Source organism: Columba livia, chromosome 3, assembly GCF_036013475.1.
Source record: "Columba livia isolate bColLiv1 breed racing homer chromosome 3, bColLiv1.pat.W.v2, whole genome shotgun sequence".
In the NCBI taxonomy this organism is placed as follows: domain Eukaryota; kingdom Metazoa; phylum Chordata; class Aves; order Columbiformes; family Columbidae; genus Columba; species Columba livia.
The window spans coordinates 7,877,247-7,898,027 of NC_088604.1; the positions used below are offsets into that span (position 1 = coordinate 7,877,247).

At 42.4% G+C, this 20,781-nt stretch overlaps 1 protein-coding gene and 1 long non-coding RNA gene across 12 annotated transcripts in view; one reads left to right on the plus strand and one right to left on the minus strand.

Moving 5' to 3' along the window:
* The first annotated feature begins 1,536 nt into the window (after positions 1–1,536).
* LOC135578971 (uncharacterized) lies at positions 1,537–5,312 on the plus strand. Its single transcript, XR_010471089.1, has 2 exons — positions 1,537–1,740; positions 4,028–5,312. It is a non-coding gene; the product is annotated as an uncharacterized LOC135578971 (long non-coding RNA).
* A 7,178-nt stretch (positions 5,313–12,490) lies between these two features.
* EVA1A (eva-1 homolog A, regulator of programmed cell death) overlaps positions 12,491–20,781 on the minus strand; it is a 211,796-nt gene continuing 203,505 nt past the window's right edge. For all 11 annotated transcript variants that reach the window (XM_005510104.3, XM_021297951.2, XM_065055743.1 and 8 more), the window contains one exon: positions 12,491–13,956. In XM_005510104.3, coding sequence (XP_005510161.1) covers positions 13,586–13,956 — 371 coding nt within the window. In that variant the 3' untranslated portion in view covers positions 12,491–13,585. The remainder of the gene's footprint in view (positions 13,957–20,781) is intronic.

Consider the following 20,781-nt stretch of genomic DNA (forward strand, 5'->3'; position numbering starts at 1 on the left):
CTGTTCGCATGCACTGATGGGGTGCTAGTCACATCCCTACTTCTTGCCTCCTGTTTGCAAAGCCACAAGTGAGTCCAACAGACTATTGTGGTTTAATCCCAGGCCACAACTAAGACCACAATAGCTGCTTGCTTAGTACCCCCAACCTTCAAACGGGATAAGGGAGAGAACTGAAAAGCAAGGGAGAAAATTGTGGGTTGAGACAAAAACAGTTTAATAAGACAATAAAATAATAATAATATGCTACTAATAACAACAACAATATATATATATATATATATATATATCTACATATATATATATCTATATATATAAAATAAAATAAACTATATTCAGAGCAATCCTTCATGAAATTCCAGTCATGCTGAACAACCAGTCCTGGAGAGAAGAGTGCCCTGGTCCCAAACAGCTGATCCCAGTGAGAGAGCAAAAAGGCAAAAGGCAGAAAGGCCCAAAGACCAACTGCAAAATGGCAGTTGGATGAACTAACACCAAACTCCATGTGGAATAGAACTAACTGAACCAAAGAACTGGAAAACCTGAACTAACTAGCAGGAAGTGCCGGCTCCACCTTTATACCAAGCATGACACTAATGGTAGGAAATATCTCATTGATCAACCTGGATGTCAAACTACGTGCTTTCCCATTATTTTTCCTCTCAGCTACTACCTTGCATCTGCAACTGGACAGTAGAAAAAGTCTTTCATCCCCTTGGCAACAACCAAGATATCTGTGAGTTCTTAGATTCTTTTCATACGAAATCACAAACACTGGAAAGTTACTGGAAGAAAACATTAACTCTATCCCAGGGTTCTATCTCATTGTTATCACACTAAATCCAGAACAAAACACTGTTCTAGCAACTAAGCAGAAAAGATTCTAACTACATGGAAAATTACCTCAATTTCAACTAAGTAGGCACAGAGACACATATTGTTGTTCTGTATGTGAGGTATCTGAGAAAACTAGGTTTGCTTTGGTCATAAGTTGGGTTTCTCTTTAGCAAAAGAAGAACATTACACTTTTTACTTGCACAGATTTGTTGATTGTGATGGGGTTTTAGCTGACGTCATTGATGCATTTATTGGTTACTTTCTTTCTCATACAACCTAAATCAGCATAATTCTCCTGAAGTCAATGCTGTTGCATCCTATAATATGCCAATGTAGAAGCTTCTCTGTAGTTCATTTGTTTTTAACTAACAAGTCAGTTGCAAGGACCTTCTTCACCTCTTATTTACAAAAAAAAAAAAAAAAAAAAACATCAACCACTAAAAATAATGTGATGTAAACAAGCAGCATAAAGTGAAAATCAGACCCTTTGCCATCTGTTCTCCTGGTGGGTCTTTATTCAAATGAAAGATCTACTGCATTGTATCTGTTTTACCTGAATGAAGAAGCATTTGCATATATCAGTGAACATGCTGGGAGGGTTAAGCCTGAAATTCATGAGCAAATGACAAGAACAGTTGAATGAACAACAACAAAAGCACCATTGGGAAGACTGAAATGTTCAACATGGGGGCAGACGGCTCACAGAGACCAGCAGTCAAGCCCTGATTCGGATATAGCTTTTTTTTCTATAGCAGGGTCACATTCTCAAAAGCTGCAGCTTTAAGGGGCCAGAAACTGCTCCATACAACCCTCAACAGTCTTTGTGAGAAGACAGTTGTTGTTTGCTGCTGCCACAAAGGATTATGAGACAGGCGGTCCTGTTCTACCAGAACTGCCCTACCCGAGGTAAGTGTTGCGCTTGAGTTTTGGTGCTAAACTCTTTCTTGATAAACTTTGCAGCTTTCCAGTGCTGGATGCAAAATCTTTAAGTATACATAAAAATATAAAAAATCTATAAGACTTTTTGAGATAGATCCCCATAAAGTAAAATTAATATATTATTGTCATTAAATGCACAATGCCCATTTTCCAAAGGAATGCCTAATCGCTAAGATAAAGGTCTGAGCGTCTTCATTTGTACGTGCTTGTGTGTTCATATCTATACGTATACATACATCTTGATGTGCTTCCAGTTTTCCAGCTGAAGTTTTCCTTTCTGCATGGGATAACAAAGAACTCTCTGGGCCAAAACCCAAGATCTTGAAAACGTTTCTTAGTTTTGTGAACGAAAGCTCAAGCAGTTATGGCAAGAGCTGGGTTGTGCTCGTCAGACCCCTACAAATTCGTTATTAACTTATCACATAAGTTCTCACTCAGAAAAAGAAGAGCAAACACCAGACTGTGGGCACCAGCAAAGTCTGGCCTGCATTTGAGATCATGAGCTCTTCAGTGCTAGTAACATTCACATGCAAAAACACAGAAGGAGTAACTTCTATAGATGTGATCATGGTGAGGACTTTGGAGATGAAAGACACCAAAAACTTTCTTAATTCTCAGGGAGATCTTTCTAACATAATTCACAAAATAATTTGTAGGCTGCAAAATCATGGACACTCAGTTTCAAGGCACAGTGTATAGTTGCACTGTGCACAGTATCTTGTTTATAAAGCATCTTTGCTACGGGCTCATGATGGCTCAAAATACACATCACCACTAAGCTATTTTGCCTCTGCAGTTATAAGGCAATGAAGGACAACATTCCCTTTGAAACAGGATGAATACACTGATAGAAGATCAGCAAGGAAATTATTTTTATTGGTATGGCCATTCTATGAATAAAAGTAAAGATAAAATATGATGCTAGAACCACATATGGAATTGAGGCTGAAAGATGAAAAAAATCCACAACCAAGGCAACCCTGCCTTCAGAGGTTTGCAAATATAAATCACATTGCAAAGGTTTCTCTCTTCTGAGAGATAGCTGGCTCTGAGACAAGTGACTGAAGCAATATTTTGTGCCCTGCATTGAGCTAATAAACGTGAGTTTCTTCCCCAGACCTTGAGTTCATCAGTATTTCATATATTAAAATGGAAGCTCTACCAGCTTTTTAAACCGTTTTGCTCTAGGTATTTTTATTATATACGAGAGTGCACCTGTGCTTCTGTTTTTCTCATAAGGTCAGCAACAGTCATTCTTCCATATCATTGATATGTCCAAGCAATAGTTCATATTCATCACAAGGAATAAGAGACTTCTTGAAATCTCTCCAGATTTCTTCCTATCTGAGCACTAGACAATGCTTTCCCATCTAAGCAAAAGTGGGAAAAACATGTCTGATGAAATATATAAACACCATGCTTAGATGAGCCAAAAGGGATCTATCTTAAGATCATGGTTACTACACTCCACTGACTTTAAGTATCTCACTACCCTATTGTCTCCGGACATCCTTGTACCCTGGACATCTAAAGGAATATTGTGATACCATACAAACCTCTTCGGATGATGGTCGAGCACTAGACACAATACCATCGCGTGGTACCATGACCAGACTAAGGTAGAGAGATATTTTTGATCTTGATTATTCCCTGTTTTTTAGTCCCATCTCTGAGATGAACATGCTAATCAGAACAACTTGTTTTTTTCCTCAAAGACATGCTATGAATGTACTCTTTGCAAAACACCCCAACACTCTCATGACCCTGCAAAACAGGAAGAGAAGCCATTGCAAGCCGTGATAGAGTTCTACAGGCAGCTGGCACATGGCTCCAGGAAATTAAGCCTAAGGGAGTGATATCTGCTAAGAAATACCTCATTATTACCCATTGCACTCAGGAAACAAGAACATGGAACCATGTCATTAATGATGATACCACTCACTGAGGGACTTGAAGGTGGCTGTCACCCCTCAGTATGGCTTTTTTTTTTTAATTTCTGGGTGTCAAACGCCAACAGCCTGGAGGGTTTTTGCAGAGATTGGTGGAATCATTGATGCATCATCAGTAACAACTTACTTCTGCCACACCATGAATCTTCACATGAGAAGGAGGGCTGGAGAAGTCTTAGCCTCTGAGTGATGGCTGAGAAAGTGCCACACACACATCAAATTCTTCCCCTCCCTCCTTTCCTCCCAAATTCCTCTCTCAGCCCCAAGACAACCTTTGAATACAAACTGTCTTTTTTTCCCCTCAGAACTACATGAATGCCTGCTGCAAACCACTTGCCAGACTGAGAGGACCCAGGTCCCATAAGGAGCCTCCGATGAGCACATCAGCATGATGCTAGGAAAGTGAAACCAGGACTTTCAGCTCCTCAGCCACATAAGTAATAGGAAAATCTCCAGTGACTACTTATATAACAAGCCAGTTTCCCTTAATGGGGCCAGCTACTGCTCAGGAACAGAAGTCTCACACCATGGGCAGGACCACCAGCTAGAAGAGGGTGCTGAACAGCTCTATGCTGTTGCTGGATTGCTCTACTCTTACTGTGGGCCATGGCACACTCTTGCATTTAGCTGAAGGCAGTGAATTGTCTGAGGGAGAGAGTCTCAGTGCCATACATTATATGACTGGTAGGAGCTTTTCAGACCATCTAATATCACTTCTGTACCACATATGTCAAGGCCGTCTCTGAATTTCCATCTGATCCAGAATGAAATATGTGATTCAGAAACCCCCTACTCCGATTACAAAATTCCCCAGTCACATAGAAGCCATCATGTGCTAACTTCTTCCAATCTCAAATCACTGCTCGTGTTGAAAAAGTCAGTTTTATGTACAGCCTGACTTTAGCTTCAGCTTTATTGTATTTTGGTTAGTAGAATTAGCCAAGTAGTTTTCAGCAAAACATTTCTTTGTTTAAAAATAAATAAACAAATAAATAAATGACTAAATAAAGAAAGCAAGCAGATTTGTGGAAAAGGGTTAGTTGTGATGGGATTTCTCAACTCCTTCCTGTTAGGCAATTTTTAATTGAAACATTCCAGATTACCAGTCAATAACTATGTTTTGTTTTGTTTTGTTTTGTTTTCTGGGACTTTAATAACTTGATATAAACTGGAAATGGTCCAAATAAAAATGACACATTCAGAAATTATTTACACCATCTTTTCACTGCAAGAGGTCTGTGTGAGTGTATAAGGCATAAACATTAACGGCTATCAGTGTTGCTTTTGCTTTTGAAGGGCAATTTACAACAAGGAAGTAAATATAATTAGTTCACATTCAAATGGCATTTTTCCATCCTTGAAAAACTAGTATATTTTATAGCTAGTGTATAAATATGCCTGTGGTAAATTACTTCACATCAGTGAACTGAATTGGCCATACAGCTCCAGTTCTGCTAAGCCATTTGCAAGAAGAAATGAGATATTTCTTTTTTTAAAGAAAACTTACTCCGCACCGGAAAAAGTCTTCACTGATGAAAGAGGGTCATGTTCTATAAATAAAACTCTGAAGGCTTGGGCTTTCTTCGAAAAGGACTGTCTAGCCTACTTGAGACTGTGTCGTGACCTATGTTCTCCAGCCTTGAGAAGGACTATAGCTGGGAGGGATTTTGGAAGGCATTGAGGTTGGGGAGTGGGGTGCTTGTAATCAAGGGACTCCCTCTTTTCCAAAACTTCTTGTTCTTCACAACTTCTGCTCTTCTCTCCACCAGGAATCCCAGATGACAACCACATATACATACCCCCAGCCTTCCTATGCTGCTGCCTGTCCCATCACTGCAGTCACCCCTTTTCCTCCTGTGCAGATCCCTCCATGCAGGGAAAGCCATGATGCTGCCACCAGGGAGGAAGCAGAGCTGGAAGTGGGGAAACAATCTTGGAGGGAGCAGGAGGTTTGCACTCCTGGCTGCCCCCCACATGTTTGGTATGGAAGGACATAGAGTGTGTAGACAGATATGTTTGGGGCAGGAGGGAGTCACCAAGCAGCAAGTAGCTGATTCTCTGGTGGACCCCAACCCTAAGCAAGTGGGCTGGGAAGAGGCTCAGCTTCACCTGCCTCATCCCTTCTTGTGCTGGTGGTGCTTGTCTTCCCCGGTCCACAAGGCAACCTGCTAAGAGATCTGGCATGGATGGAACTGTAAACCCTGACATAGATCCAACCAGGCAAGCCTACTGAGATGCTGCTATAGTGCAAGAAGTGTCAGGGGACTCTCAAAAATACACCAAGGTTGTAGGTGGCACTTCCAGTGTCTTGCCAGACAGCATTCAACCTTTCCTCCTAGGCAAAGCATCCTCTGGAAGTGTTGTCTGGTGAGATCTTTAGTCTTCAGGCTCCATCATTAACAATCACTTTCTCTTGTTTTTCAGTCAGTTCTCAGAAGCAAACTTGTCATTGCCAGATCACTTCCAGCTGCAGGAGAAAATTCCTGCATTGGTTTTGCACACAAAGTCACTGGTTCTGACTCACATTGGTTTGCTTGAGCCCTCTTGAACTTTTTCTCTTAAATTACCCTTTTGAAAAATGCCAGAAATACACAGGTGCTTTACTGGTACTGTAACCACATTAGGAACTTGAACACCTATGGCAGCAAAGGCCTGAAACAGCAACACTGACAGATACTTCTGGGTCTGTTACTTTGGGGCAGTGCAGTGTGAGTTCCAGAAACGAAAATTCACATGAAGGACATTTTAGAATAAGCATCAGATGTCTCTGAGCTCTGCTGTTTCTGGGTGGTCTAGAAACTCCAAAAAGGCAGGAGCTGGAGGAAGGAGAACTACTTTTGTCCTTTCTAAGCAATTCATTAATTTAAACAAAAGTCTCCCTATGCTGAGACTGAGGTGAGGACCATTCCACATAAAAAGGGATTTTAAAGACTTTTGCAAGAAATGGAATGTACAAATTGCTGCCTCTTTAAAAGACAAAGGATGTTTTTGAGCATGGCCCTGCATGCTCAGAAAAGTACTGCAGGGAGTTTATATTTCACTCACAATACAGAATAGTATCAAACTCCAAACACAACCAGAAAATAAACAAGCCAAGACAGTGCTCTGCCAGAAATTGTAAAGAAATATACCTTTCACTTAGATGTCCCATTTCAGGGTTTTTAAATGCCACTTTCCATCACATCATTAGAGTTTATATTTCTTCATGACGTCATAATAGAAAGGGAAAGGTGTTTTCTCATAGCTCAAAGAAAGAAATTTGGCTTTGTTCCCATCTGCTGTCACTATTTGTCCTCAGAAAGCAGTTGCTCCAAAAACATAAGCTTATTATACAGGAGAAATTATTAAAGTTCTCAGGAGGTGCCGAAGTGGTAATGTTCGGATTTGGCAGAAGGTGCAAAGTCTTGGCAGAAATAGGTCCCTCTTAAGACTGCATTTGCCCTGTTCAACCTCAGCCTCAACATAAGGATTTGCTTTCCTTCAGAGTCACCCAGCTTTGCTCAGAACAATATCCTTCAACAGGAAAAAAATCCCAAATCAAGTTTGGATTTTTCCCTTCCACTCCCCAATCTGTGTGTTGTTCAACAGCAAAATGGTAGATCCAAAAATCCATTCCAGTGTCATGAAAAATGTGGAGTTGCCCCAGCGGTTAGTCAAAAACAGGTAGCACAGGTCCCCAGTCAGCTAAGAGAAATAGAGAAAGAGGAGACATCAGCCACAGACAGGAATGTGGTCTGCCGCAATTTACTGTCCTGGCCATAGTTGGGCAATGTATATGGGAAACAGGAGGAGGAATGTATGTTACTCAGGAAGCGAGGGATGTAGGAGGGACATCTCAAAGAAAAATGCTTCCAAAGAATGGATTAGGCATTAATACAATGTCATACCCCGCCTCCATTCATTACAAGTTCCTCTAGAAGGATGGGTCATGAGAAACTATTATGTACTCCTTGGAGAACTCACTTTTAAAATTAAGTTCTTTAAATTGAAACAAAAAAAAATTCCCAAATTGAATATTTTTGCAAAGCACTTTAGTTTACACTCTCTTACTGTAGCGTGGAGAAAATAAAATGTGCTTGGGTTTGCCTAGTCTTGGGGGGGTGATGCTGAGGCTTTCATTTTCCCAATTCATTTTGTCATTGGGATGGAAGAGAAAAAGAGAAAGTATATTAACCCAAACATAAAATCAGATAATGATTTTCTTAAATGAAAAATACCTCCATATTTTGAAATATTTTCTATATGATTCTGACCCTAACTCGAACCACCCTGAGTGGTTTGGGAAGGAACCATGTGCAAGTGTACAAATGGACTGTGAATCCATCACTGACACATACACATAGATGGGCAACTTAGCACCAGTTCATTCCCACACCCCAATCAATGATACTTCCAGCAATGAAAAATCAGATTGCCCCTCAGAGGCTGGCCCCAAATGAACAGGCAAGCACATCTTGCTGTATTTGACTGGTTGTAGTAACAGTGATGGAGGTCGCAATGCTTGGCCATGCCCATGGTCATGATCACAGTGCCCCAGTATTACGCCAATAGACTCTGGCCAGCAGGGTGTTGCTTTGTTCCACTGGTTGTTGCTGAAAATGCAGCACCAGGAAACTTTGTTTGGTGAGGACAGGTGTGGCAACAGACGGTCCCTGTCCCCATCTCCGACCTCCTAAGGGCTGTGATCAGAGAATGATTATGGAACACGTTGGTCCATTACCTCTTCTAATTCTGGGGACTTTCCTGAGCTGCCCACTGGTGTGCAGACAGAAGGAGAAGATAATCAGTGCTGACATCCATCAAACCTGCCTCCAGAGCAGTGCTGGCCACATTTCATGACTCTAATCGAGGAACGTATCTTGTATCTCCTCTCAGCAAGCAGACACCTCTCAAGGGAAATCATGGGCCAGTTGCACTCTTCCATCCTTGAGGACAAAACCAAGTCTGATTATCCATCCAGAGAAGCCCACATGGGAACTGCAAGGCTTTCATGATATGAGCAATTGTCCACCAGCATGCACTTCTGAGAGCATCCATCGCACATGCACCTCTGAGCAGCTTTCGGGTGGCCATGGTACATCCAATACAGAACTCACAGTGATGTTGTACCAGTGGCCCAGGACTCCCTGAGGCAATACTCCACATGGGGATGATTACACCACTGTTGCTGGAATAGGTCTCTTCAGTGGTGGGTAATTAAAAACCCCCAAAGCAACTGATTGGTTTAAATTCTACTAAACCAACAAATCCACTGAGAGGGAGCAAGCACCTTCAGACCAGGGGTGTAGTAAATGCACTTAAGGATGAGCTGTGGTGTAATGATTTAAAACCATTACTGCTTTTTTGGTGAATTATGCTTAACTGTGGCAGCCCTTGAGACAACCACAGAAGCAGACTAATAGACAAAAAGGCAGGATATTACGTGAAGCTGCAAATATTCTAATGAGCGGATAGCAATACTGAGAAATCTCTTGGGGGATTATCTAAGGACACTAGAATCTCAGATTCAATTATTAAAACTTCACTATGATAGAGACCTTGTGAGGAGAAGGATTTGTGGGCCAGTCTGAGGTAATTAATTTTTTTGTGACGCCTCCAGAAACTCAAGGGAGCTAAAGGCAGCACAAAAGGAAATTCAGTTTCCCCAGAGCACCACGAGCCTATGCTTTAAATCCCAGCAGTACAACAGCTAAGTGAGCTCACTTTATTTGTGTAGCCCCTGGGGTGCCAGGAAAGATGGCAGGCAAGGGGTTAAGTAGTGGCACTGTGGTTTCTGGAAGGGAAAGGCATGCCTCATTAACTGGCTGGAATTCATCATGATATGTACACCAAGGTGGACATGGGAAAGGCAGCAAACTCCATATTACTGAGATTTTCAGGGTACATTGAACACAGGTCTGCAAAAGACGTCAGTCTTGATGGACAGGATGATAGCGGGAGGTGAAAACAACCCTGAGGAGTCAAGGGCAATGGAGAATGAGCAGGAGAACACAGCAGGTATCTAACTAGAACAAACTACGTCTCCGTGGTTCCTCCGTACATAACCATAACTTTTGTAACCAGCCCCATCTGACCCACCAGACAAGTGGACAACAAATGTGCAGTTGACTCTCAAAAGCCTGACCCATCATCTCCACGTGTTCAGCTTGTCCCAGGAGAAGTATCCATCCCATCACATTTATTTACAAAGCTAACATGTGACAAGTTATCAAACCATAACTGAGTGACTCCGTGGTTACTAATCCACGTATCCTGTAATTTGTAGAAACATGAAAGTGTCCAGGTGTATATCACAAGCACTTCCCAAGGCTCACCTGCCATGAGCCTGCAGCCCAGTGGACAGTAGACAGCAACAGCAATGCTATGTCCTTTATACATAATATAATGTGGTTCCCCTTATTACCAACTGGCCAAGCAACTCAGAGTCCAGGATTGCTCTGTTATTCTCCATTATTTAATTATAAAAGCAATCTGAGGTATAAAGAATAGACTCACATGGAAAAGGACCTCAGCATCATCTTATCCAAAAGGTCATGGATTAGGAAATTCGTTCATGATACAGGGAAAGCTGATTTCAACTCCTTTATCTGTCTTGGGGAATACTAAGAGTGTTATTTTGGAAACTATATCTCACTTCAATGTAAAAAATTAAATGAGCATGGAAGTAAGACAGTAGAGCTATTCATAACCTCCTATAAGAGGGTTTCACATTAGCTTGGTAGAAAAGTATGTATTCTCTGCTCTCTGGTTCTATGAGTGTTTAAATGTTTCATATGACACAGTGAGTACAACACAAAAGATTGAAACCAGACAATTCCAAAGCTCTGTGTGCTTAAGATACTCCTTCATGGGGTGAGAAATATGTATTTGACCCACTCCCACAGTGAATCCAGATCTTCTTTACTCCAGGTGAATATTTTTGCTCTGTTGGTTTATAGAGTTCAAGGCAAACCACCAACTCCTGCCTGTGTTGGTTTTTTTTCCCCAGACAAACTATTCATCACTTTTGGAACAAAACCAGAAATAGTTACAGAATGACTTCAAGTCTTTTACTTACAGTAGCTCCAAGGATTGTATTTCTTTCTTTTTCTTTAGTCGAAGCCTTTTTAGAAATGCATGGCCCTGAGACAAAAGGAGCTAAAAGGTAAGAAAAGGTGTTGCACTTGCTGTGAGGATGGTGAGTTTACTTCTTTTACATCTTTTTACCTAAGGCAAGGCTGAGCTGGGCTTGTCCGCTCAACTCTAAAAAGCAACACGTGCAACCTGCTTCTTTGTTTTGCAAGCTTTGACAGGAAGATTTACAGCAGCACTAGCAACGCTAAGGGAGGATTGTTCATCCATTTGTAGCTGGGGTTCAGCTGTGATTTACATTTGAAGGAGGTATTTTAATCCCTCAGTTGCATATGAGGTACACTTAGACTTACTGCACTTGCTCTTTCCTCTAGTCAAAAAAAGCCATTTGGGAAAATCATATCCATAAATCCATCCATTTATAGCATTTTCTTAAATCAGTTTTGCAAGGTTTCTCCCAGGACACAGCACTCCAAATCTGAAAATTTGCTGTCCCTTAATCACTAAGGTTGGGGGGCTGCATCTTGTTATAGGGGGAAACATACAGCCAATAAAACTGATCCCACTGACCTCATCCTGTCATTTTTCTCCTTGACACCCTCAGCAGAGCATCTTCAACATTCTGGCTAAAGAACAGCATCTGGTGACACAGACAGCATTTGGGAACCTGCCTCCTGCTTTATTTCTAAACATGACGATTTTTTAATGCAAAATTACATCTCAAGTCAATATTGAGTCTTTTATTTGAACCTTCATGGGTCCGAGACCAGGAATCGCTCTGCAGTCCTAGTATTTCCCTCCCAGCTTAAGCCACCTCTCACCAGCCAGCCTTATCTCTGACATTACCAGTACCACCAGTTGAAGTTGCTCAACTTTGCTCTCACTCTGCTGGAGTCAGGACAAGTAGTTGTGGGCACTTCAAGCACAGCTTTCCTCAGCCAGAGAAGGAGCCCCACAGTGACCCCAAAGAGTGCCAAGAAGGCCCTTGGTGTCAGGGGTCTGTCCCCACCATATAGATGTTGGAACACAATAAGAACCCTTGCAATCACTCTCTAACATCCCCAGCCATCTTGTAGGCCGTTCATCTCTCCTTGAAGCTATGTGAAAACTCTGGGCATTCAGAGCTTTTGGTCATTATTTGCTTTGCCAGAATTTTGTGAACTCTTAAGACATAAGCATGCCTAAATGACTGAGGAGAACAGCCCAAAGTCATGCAGGCTTGTGCAGACTTGAAAAACCATCAGGTTTTATGACAGATGTGAACTGGTGCTTGGGAGTGACTAACAAGCATGTAGATAGTGAGTAGGGTGATGATATCCCATTGAACACTCCATGGGGCAACTGAAGCAGCAATAAAATATACTTCACCTTTTTTCCTTTTTTTTATTTTCTTGTTTTTTGGTTTATTTAACATTTGTTTCTGCTTCAGGTATGATTTGGGTTTGGGGGACAGACTCAAAGTATCTTGAAAGGACTGGGACTCTTTCCTTTGGTGTGGGTAGGCTTTGGGGTGGCCCCTTGAGAACCAACACATTGCTCAGCTGCTCCTGCCCATGTGCACCACAGAAGCAGACTGACGGGCTGCAGCCAGAGGGAAAAGTGCCTCCAGGTTCCCGCCTGCAGAGGAGTGCTACTCTTCCAAAGCATCTCCCTTGAGCAACACCTATGCCAAAAGTGAGGATTCAAATTCAAATGTATTGAAGCAAACCAGAGTTTATTTAGCATTTATTAGCCATTCTGTTGTCATATGTGGCTTCTTCTGCCTCCTTTTTCCTCTGGTAAACATAGACCTTTGCTTTTTTAATTTTTTTTTTAATAAAATATATAAAACATTGTGCATTGCTATCCATAGGAAAACTGTAGTTTAACAACAACAAAAAACAAAAAAAGAATAAGGCACATTCCTGTGCAGCATCTTCAAATATATATATATATATATATATATATTTAAAACAGAACAAAAAGAAAACCCTTTTCAACCTCTTTGAGGTTGTTAACTTCTCACTAGTCACTGACACATCTCTTATATTACCATAATTTCACTGTTGGAGGTGGGTTGGGTTGTGTTTGACAGGGCCAGCAGGGAGAACAGACTCAAAAAAATAATAGGATTTTATCCCTGAGGTGTCAGTAAAAACAAACAAAAAAAAAAAGTTCCCATTGAAAAGGAAGATAAAAAGACAGCCATAAATAACTGAATACACTATGGCAAACATCCAAGCACCGAGATGATATCATGATGGAAGAATCTCCCTCCCTCATCCCTCAGTTCTTAACAAGTCATATTTGCCGTTGGGTTTTAATTAGGTTAATCTCATGGCTTCTGAAGTCACAAGACAATCGGTCAGGATGCACTTCCCCCTCCATTCCCAAATCATCTTTCCAGATTTGTCATTTGGTTCACAATTCTCCCACAGTCCTCAGGAAAGGGAAATTAAAATATCTCAAATTAACACCAAAACCTGGACAACCTCTCTCCCCAGCCAGAGAGGAGCACTCGTACCACAGCATGCCAAATCCCATGTCCCACACGGGAGGACTATAATTGTCACCTTCTTGCCTGCTACTAAGAAATGAAGCTGGCAACCACCTCTGTTGTAACCGTAAAGTGTCCGTGAAGAGGAGTGATAGCAATATGTCAAGGAGATGGGGGGAAGCTTTATTGCTGTCTATCCACACTGCTCCATGCCTGAAAAGGGGAGACTCCCATGTAATATTCCTTCCCTCCCTCTCTTCTGTCACAAGTGGAAGAGCCCTAGGGTGCAGGGCTGGATGGTTGGACTTCCCATCGCTTAGTAGTAACGATTGAGGCTCCTGGTCCCTGGGATGTCGGGCTGGCCATTCATCCAGATCTCGCGGATGATGCGCTCCCGCTCCTCCAGCCGCTGGGCTCGCTCCAGCTCCTCCGCTGAAGTGAAGACATTCATGTTCAAAGTCCTCTCAAACCTGCGGTGCCTGCGGGCCGACAGGTCCGACGTGGTGTCCGAATCATCATCGCTGTCACTGCTGTCGCTGTCGCTCTCCCGCTCCCGAGGAGGTTTTTTGGCGGAGGAGCGTTTGCAGTCCGTTCGGCAGGACACCCTTAGCACCAGGGCCAGCAGGGTCAAGACAAGTCCAATGCACACTCCGGAGACAAAATACAGAGCAGCTCGCTCAGGGTTTTCTGAGAGGAGAAAGGAAATTATTGTCAAGAACAAACCTTAAAGATTGGAGGTTTAGATTGGATATTAGGAAAAATTTCTTCACAGAAAGGGTTGTCAGGCATTGGAACAGGCTGCCCAGGGAGTTGGTGGACTCACCATCCCTGGAGGGGTTGAAAGGACACATAGATGAGGTTCTTAGGCACATGGTTTAGTGCCAGTGTTAGGTTAGTGGTTGGACTCAATCTCAAGGGCCTCTTCCAACCAAAATGATTTTGTGATTCTAGGTTAAAAGAACAAAACACACGCAGCTCCTCCGTGCACACACCAGCCTTGGGCCCTGGTGGGGCAGAGTTTCCAATGGTTGCTTTACTTCCACACCCCCCTTTGCCTCCCACCCCAGGGAAATCAGGGAGTGGAATTTAAGTGGTGGATTTGCTGCCAAGGCACTTGCCCACATGCAGAATGTGGGTTTGCTGCAGTCGTGTCTTGGAGTTGTCTGGAAGGGGAAAGAGCAGCCCTCAAAATTAAATGCTAATTCTTGTGGCTGTGTGAGCAGGGTTGACACTGGGGTGCTGCACAGCCAGCAGCAGCTAAGTGCATCTCTCTGTCACATCCATTATCATCATACGAGGAGTAAAGACGATTACAAAGCTTTATACGTTCTCTGTGCTGTGACCCAGCTGAAATGGGAAGCCTTGCAGCATGGAAAAATGTGTATTATTTATTCATAGGTTTCATTTGCTTATCTAAGGCAAATGTCCTGGCTTTCCACCCAGGCCACCAAAACGTGTATCTGTGCTACACAAGCATAGCTGAAGTCTGACAGGGTGAATCCTGCAAAGCCACATTTCAGAGGTCATATAAGAAGACCCTAAAGGATCCACAATACCTTTTAAACTAGGTCATCTTGTTTATTTACTACTTTTTTTTTTTTTTTTCTGGTCCATGGGACTGCTTAGAAATGTAATTATGACAAATGTTGTTACTGCAGTTTCCCTGGGCTGAATCATCTCAGTTTATATGTGCAGTGAATGGCTGATGATGAACCAAGCAGAAGTGTCAAGGCCAGGTCTACTCCACTGTGTCTGCTGGAAGTCCTGAGTTCAAGGATGGAGTCAGTTCCTCAGATGAGTCCTATTCCCTTGAACTCACTGATGGAGCTGTAACTGTTCCCACCAGTCTGACATTTGGTCCTAGGATATCTTTGTAACTAAGAGGCTCCACTCTACCTCCACTTCACCACACTGTGCTTTTAGAAACTGCCCTCTACAGCTGATTTCCTTAAAGAAAAGTTTGCAGAAGATGAACTGAAAACCATTTGGAGATATTCAAAACTCGGCAGGACAAGACCCTGCTCTAACTTCAAAACTTGGCTCTAAATTTGGAGTTGGACACGTTCTGAGTAGGGGGTTGGACCAAGTCACCCATGGAGGTCCCTTCCAGCCTAAATTATTCTCTAATTCTGTGGTCAGAGCCAGAGCACTGATTTATGTGTGGTTCAAGGTTCAAGGCTGAATGCCTGGAGGTGTTCATGGAACAGTTAGATGATGAAACACCTTTGTGCTCCTCCCTTTTCTCCTACCAAACAACTCTCAAAAGGTGACCGACAGGTCAAGGTGGAGAAAAGATGCCATGATAGCCTGAAATCTGGCTAACAAAACACAAGACTGTTGCTAGAGTAGTAAGTATGGATAGCAGGGGAGCAGGGGGGGAGGAAGAAAAAGAGGGTAGAGATGCATTCAACAAGTCCAGAAAAATAAAGATGAGAGAAATGCAGCAGTAATTGGAAGCTCAAGTGACACCAAAGCCAGAAGTTTTAAGCTTTGACAAAAATGAGACAGAAAAAAATCCAAAGGTAAAAGAAAAGATACCAGAGCACACATGAAGGGTGTGCCATCGGCTCTTGTAGCAATATGGCTGAGTGAAGTCCTGGCTCCCATGAAGTTAGTGGTAATTCTGAGCTCAAGGGGCAGAACTCAAATTAAAACAGCAGCCCTGCTTGTGCAGTAGCAAAGCTGCTGCCCATCTGGTACGGTGTGAACAGTAAAGTGGTGTAAACCCAGAGATTCGGAAACCTCAGGAAAAGTAAAATCACCACCCGATATTGCTTTTACCTCCGTAGGCAATATAACTCAGGACAATAATTGCAAAACTTTCTCTGCAAGTGGGCCTAAGGAGGACACATAGAGTGCGGGAAGGACAATTTAGTTGGACTGATCTGTTTGTCCTGGAAGATACTTGCTCTGATGCCACCCACACTTCCCTGATCATCATGTTCCTGTGCATACATAGGCTTGATTTGGTTGCATTAGTTCCAATGCTCACTCTTCTAAAGCAACTCATAAAAAACAAAACAAAACAAAACAAAACAAACAAACCAACCAACCAACAAACACATAGACTGGAACCTGAGACAGACACACTGTTTCTGTTCCCCCATTTTTGTCCATGTCCTGCTTTTCCTTTCTCCTCCACGTTCTATTTTCCAGGCTACTGTATGCAGCTCATGAGCAAGCTGTACCTCGATTGCTACTTAAGCAACCATTTTTCATCCCCTGCTTGTGCTTGTACGTACAGCCCTTCATGCAGTGCGATAGCTTGTAATTGAATCTTTGGGCTCTGGTGGCATTTATGAGCTCCTACGGATGATCTGTCAACATTTGAGACACTGTCTGGACTTCCTCACTGAGCTGTAACCCTACATTCAACTGCAGTTTTGGCATTTATCATACACACAATCCACTTGCACAGCAACATCTTCTCTTTTTCCCAGCAGAAAGAGCAACTTAAGCTAAAAGCCATGGGGCTCTGCTTTTTCTCAGTTGAAGTAGCCAAGTCAGCAATAGCCTAGATTTGATCATCGTACCGACACCGAGGCCCATCAAAACACTCATTATATTTGGAAAAAAATAAAAAAAGCTGTTTAAATGTGTATGGACATCAGTAACACGAGTTAACATAATTTTCATATGCATTCATGTGTGTGTGAGTACACCCATTAACACATGGATTTTGACCACTGTAGCTTTTCCTTCCACTGCTGTGGATGACAGCTCAGAGCTAAGTTTTTCTCCTAAACTTCTGGCAGGACCCAGTTGCTGTCGGTTTCTTTAGCTGGGGTTACCTTTCCCCTTCCTGGTATTTCTCTTTCATGACTAAAGGCATTGATGAAAATGTCACTGATTCAAGCTGGAATTTAATCCATGCAGACAAAAGATATATGCTCTTTATAACCCTCTATACAAAAGCCACCATTTTCTAGGTGCTCAAACTGGCCAAAAATTAGAAACACATTTTATTTTGTTTTTCCAACCAAGCCAGCAGCAATTACGGAGCCTGTTTCCTGAGGGCTAACAATCTGCTGGGAGCATCAGCCCAGACTGCCATTAATTCCTCAGGAAATGCCCCAGGCCAAGGTTCTTATTGCTATTATAATAAATTGTTTCAATAAATAAAAACCAATCTAGGCATTAACACTGCTGGTTTCCTGTGATGGCTTCATGTATTCAGAAACCTTGGTGGGGAAGAAAATTGCAGAGGGCCCCAGTAAAAGGTTCAGCATTAAGCATGGCCAGACAAACAGTAGGAGCAATATCTTCTAGGGAATTTACAGTTAGCCCCACAGGCTGCTGAAATCCCCTGGTAGAACAGAGGAAGCTCCCCAGGAGCCCTTATTAATAAGGCTCAGGCCAAGCATTCTAAAAGTTGGAATGATCTCCCCTGGCTTGTTTTTTAAAAGCCCCATGTTAATAACTTGGCAGCAAAGCCTTGCTTGTGGAAGAAGAATAAACCAGGGATTTGTGGATGTTTCCCTCCAGCTACTTCAGTCTGAATGCAACGACAAAATGGGAATAAGGCCCCTGTCCAAAGGGAGGCACTGGAAGTGCTCTGATACCAGGTTTAATATTTGTATAACCACAAGGGATGGTTCTGGTCTTGCTGGTGGACTGTGACTGCAAAGACAGTTCCAGCTGTCACTGAGACTGGTGAAGTCTTTCCAAAGGCTCAGACAGGCTTTGGAACAGGTCCATGACAAATAACAGATCTGATGTTTTTCAGGCAGAGATTGCATATAATTAAAAACCTAATTCTACTAAGAAAATCAGCTTTAAAATTAAGGGCATCCCTGAGTGCTTTGCAGGACTGAGCTCTAAATGTTTATTGTTTGATCAGCTTATAAATTCACTCCTCATTGACTTCGTTCACTCTTTCTCCCTGTTTCTGGAGAAATGTTGTTTTCAAGGTTCTGGAAGCTGGGATAAGACTAACACCTAACCGGCTTGGATACTCCTAACCCTGATGATTGCTGCCTACACTCCTGCAAAGAGGCTTTGCTTCGGGCTGTGCTGTGAAACTCCACTCCTCAATAGGAAGGTTCCCAACTTTTGTATGGGAACATCAGTCAAAAGAGATGGTGGAAATGATCACAGAGGCTTTCACTAATATCGGCTCTGTGCACTGCAAGACTCTGCACGTGTCAACAGTGCTAGTGACCCAAACCTGCCATTTTGTGCAGAAAATGTGAACACCACTGAGCAGAAAGGGGATACCACTGATTCATGGATGCTCTCCCAAGACTACAAGACACCCACTTCCAGAAAGCAGAAAAAGTACTAATAGTAGAAGTGGATCATCCTTTCAAGCATGTGCTTTACCCATGAAATACCAAGTGCCCGTATCTCCTTTTCCCTGGGGTGGGTCTAAGGGTATACACCACGCTTTGACCCAACACAAAAGCATCTTTATATGTTGCCCCAGCCTATTTACATTTTTTTTTCCTGCAAAGTCCTATTTTGAAGCCAACTCATCAGGACAGGGAAGCCCTGAATACAGCACTTTCAGTCTGCAGAGTTTACCTGAGGGACATTTTTAGTGTTATGAAACAGAGCGGTTCTTGCACTAATGTTTCCCTTTAGCACCAAGGCTGTGGTCAGAAGTGGTGGGAAGATGTGTGAACCAAAACCGGCCCTTCCTGTCCACCCGATATCCTGTCTCTCCTGAGCCACTATAATGGCTCCTCTATGGACACCAACAGCTGCTGTGGCTTAAGCCACCTTCAGGGCCCCAAACTCAGGCAAGCACAAAAATTTCCAACTGTTCTGCTGCTCAAAATCTGCAGTAAGAAGGGGGATGGCTTTACAGTGCTCTAGTTTTGTGCAGATGATATTTGTGCCCTGTGATACAGCTTGTCTTTGAACTTATAATCTAAAACCTCTCCATATTCACATACACCAAAATAAATCATGCCAAATCCATCCTCTCTGCTAAAAGTAGCAGATAAAGATGGTTTACAGCATCTGCTGTTTCAATCCATGGGACAGGCATCAAGTATTTTGTAATAAATAACAAACTGAACATATATATTATTGAGACTAAAACCCATTTAACAGCCGTGGTTATGTGCACTAGAAAACATGAGAAACAAACTCCTGACCTCATCACTGGAAACTGGGAAGTCATCAAGTCTGAGTTCTATTGATTGTTTGACATCCAGTAAATGTGAACACATCATCTTCACTGTGAAGGTCATGAGCTACTGAACAGGTTGCCCAGAGCAGCTGTGGATGCCCCATCCCTGGAAGTGTTCAAGACCAGGTTGATGGGACTTCAAGCAACCTGGTCCAGTAAAGGTGTCCTGGCCCATGGCAGGGGGTTGGAACTATATCATCTTTAAGGTCCTTTTCAACCCAAACTATTCTACAGTTCTATGATTCTACAGTCACATAGAGACCACACCATGAGAGGGCAAGCAAATCCCACAACGACAAGACAGTTAAAGCTATCCTTATTTATTATTTGTGCTACAGTAAAATCTAGAGGCTCCTGCCAAGACTGACACCTTGTGAAGGTTATGAATTGAGGCCTTGTGCCCTAGAAAATGAATGCAGGGTCAAAGAGTTCTTCTGTGGTAAACAGAAACAGTCCATGGGGTATCAACATCAGCCCTGAATCACAGTCCCAGCTGTCCCTGACTAGAAATCCCAAAATCTTCTGCTAGCTGTTACTGTCTAGATGGGGAAAATAATATTAACAACATTTTATTATATAGTCAGGATGGGAAAGCAGGTATTTTCATGTCAACAAACGGCATATATAGGTAAGAGGGCAGCAGAAGTATGATAGACAGAAAACTCCTTTAAAGTTTGCTTTTTCTAATCTTTCCTTAGAGAAGCGTATGCAAGAAAAAAATACATCTTGCTCAGCTATCTTTTGTGAAGAACACTATTAATTGCACTTAAGCTACCTGCTTCTTAAATATGTCATGAAAAGATGGATCCCGATGTCACCATTGGACATGTAGAAGGGTAGAAATTTTGATTCAGTATTCATGGTCCTTTTAGAAGGACCATCCACTAAATGTTCAGAAACACTCTTACTAATCTACTCAGTAATTCAAAGATGCAAAGCCCAAGTTGGTTGTTTCAAGTTCAAATACTTGTCTGTAGCAGCACGGTGGTATTTCAGCAAGAGCACAGCACCAAGCATACATTAATGTTTAATGAATTAGCAGATTGAGTAGCACACAGACATGAAAAATTACCTCACAAATATTGGAGTTTTAGTTATACAGACCTCAGTGCTCCAGAATACCATAATTGCTCTACAGTGGTGCTAGCAGACTGGCTGCAGTACACGGAATTATTAACAGCATGTAGTAAAAGAGCAACACATTAATGTTGCTAGCAAGGTAATATTACTTGGCAACAAGCATTGCAAGGTAATAAGCATACAAACTTTTCATAAACAAATGTCAAACACTCTGCAATCCCATAAGAAAAACTGACCACAAACAGCTTGTCCTGCCTCGGGGCTGGGGGGCGGGCGTAGTTACACAGAAACCAAGG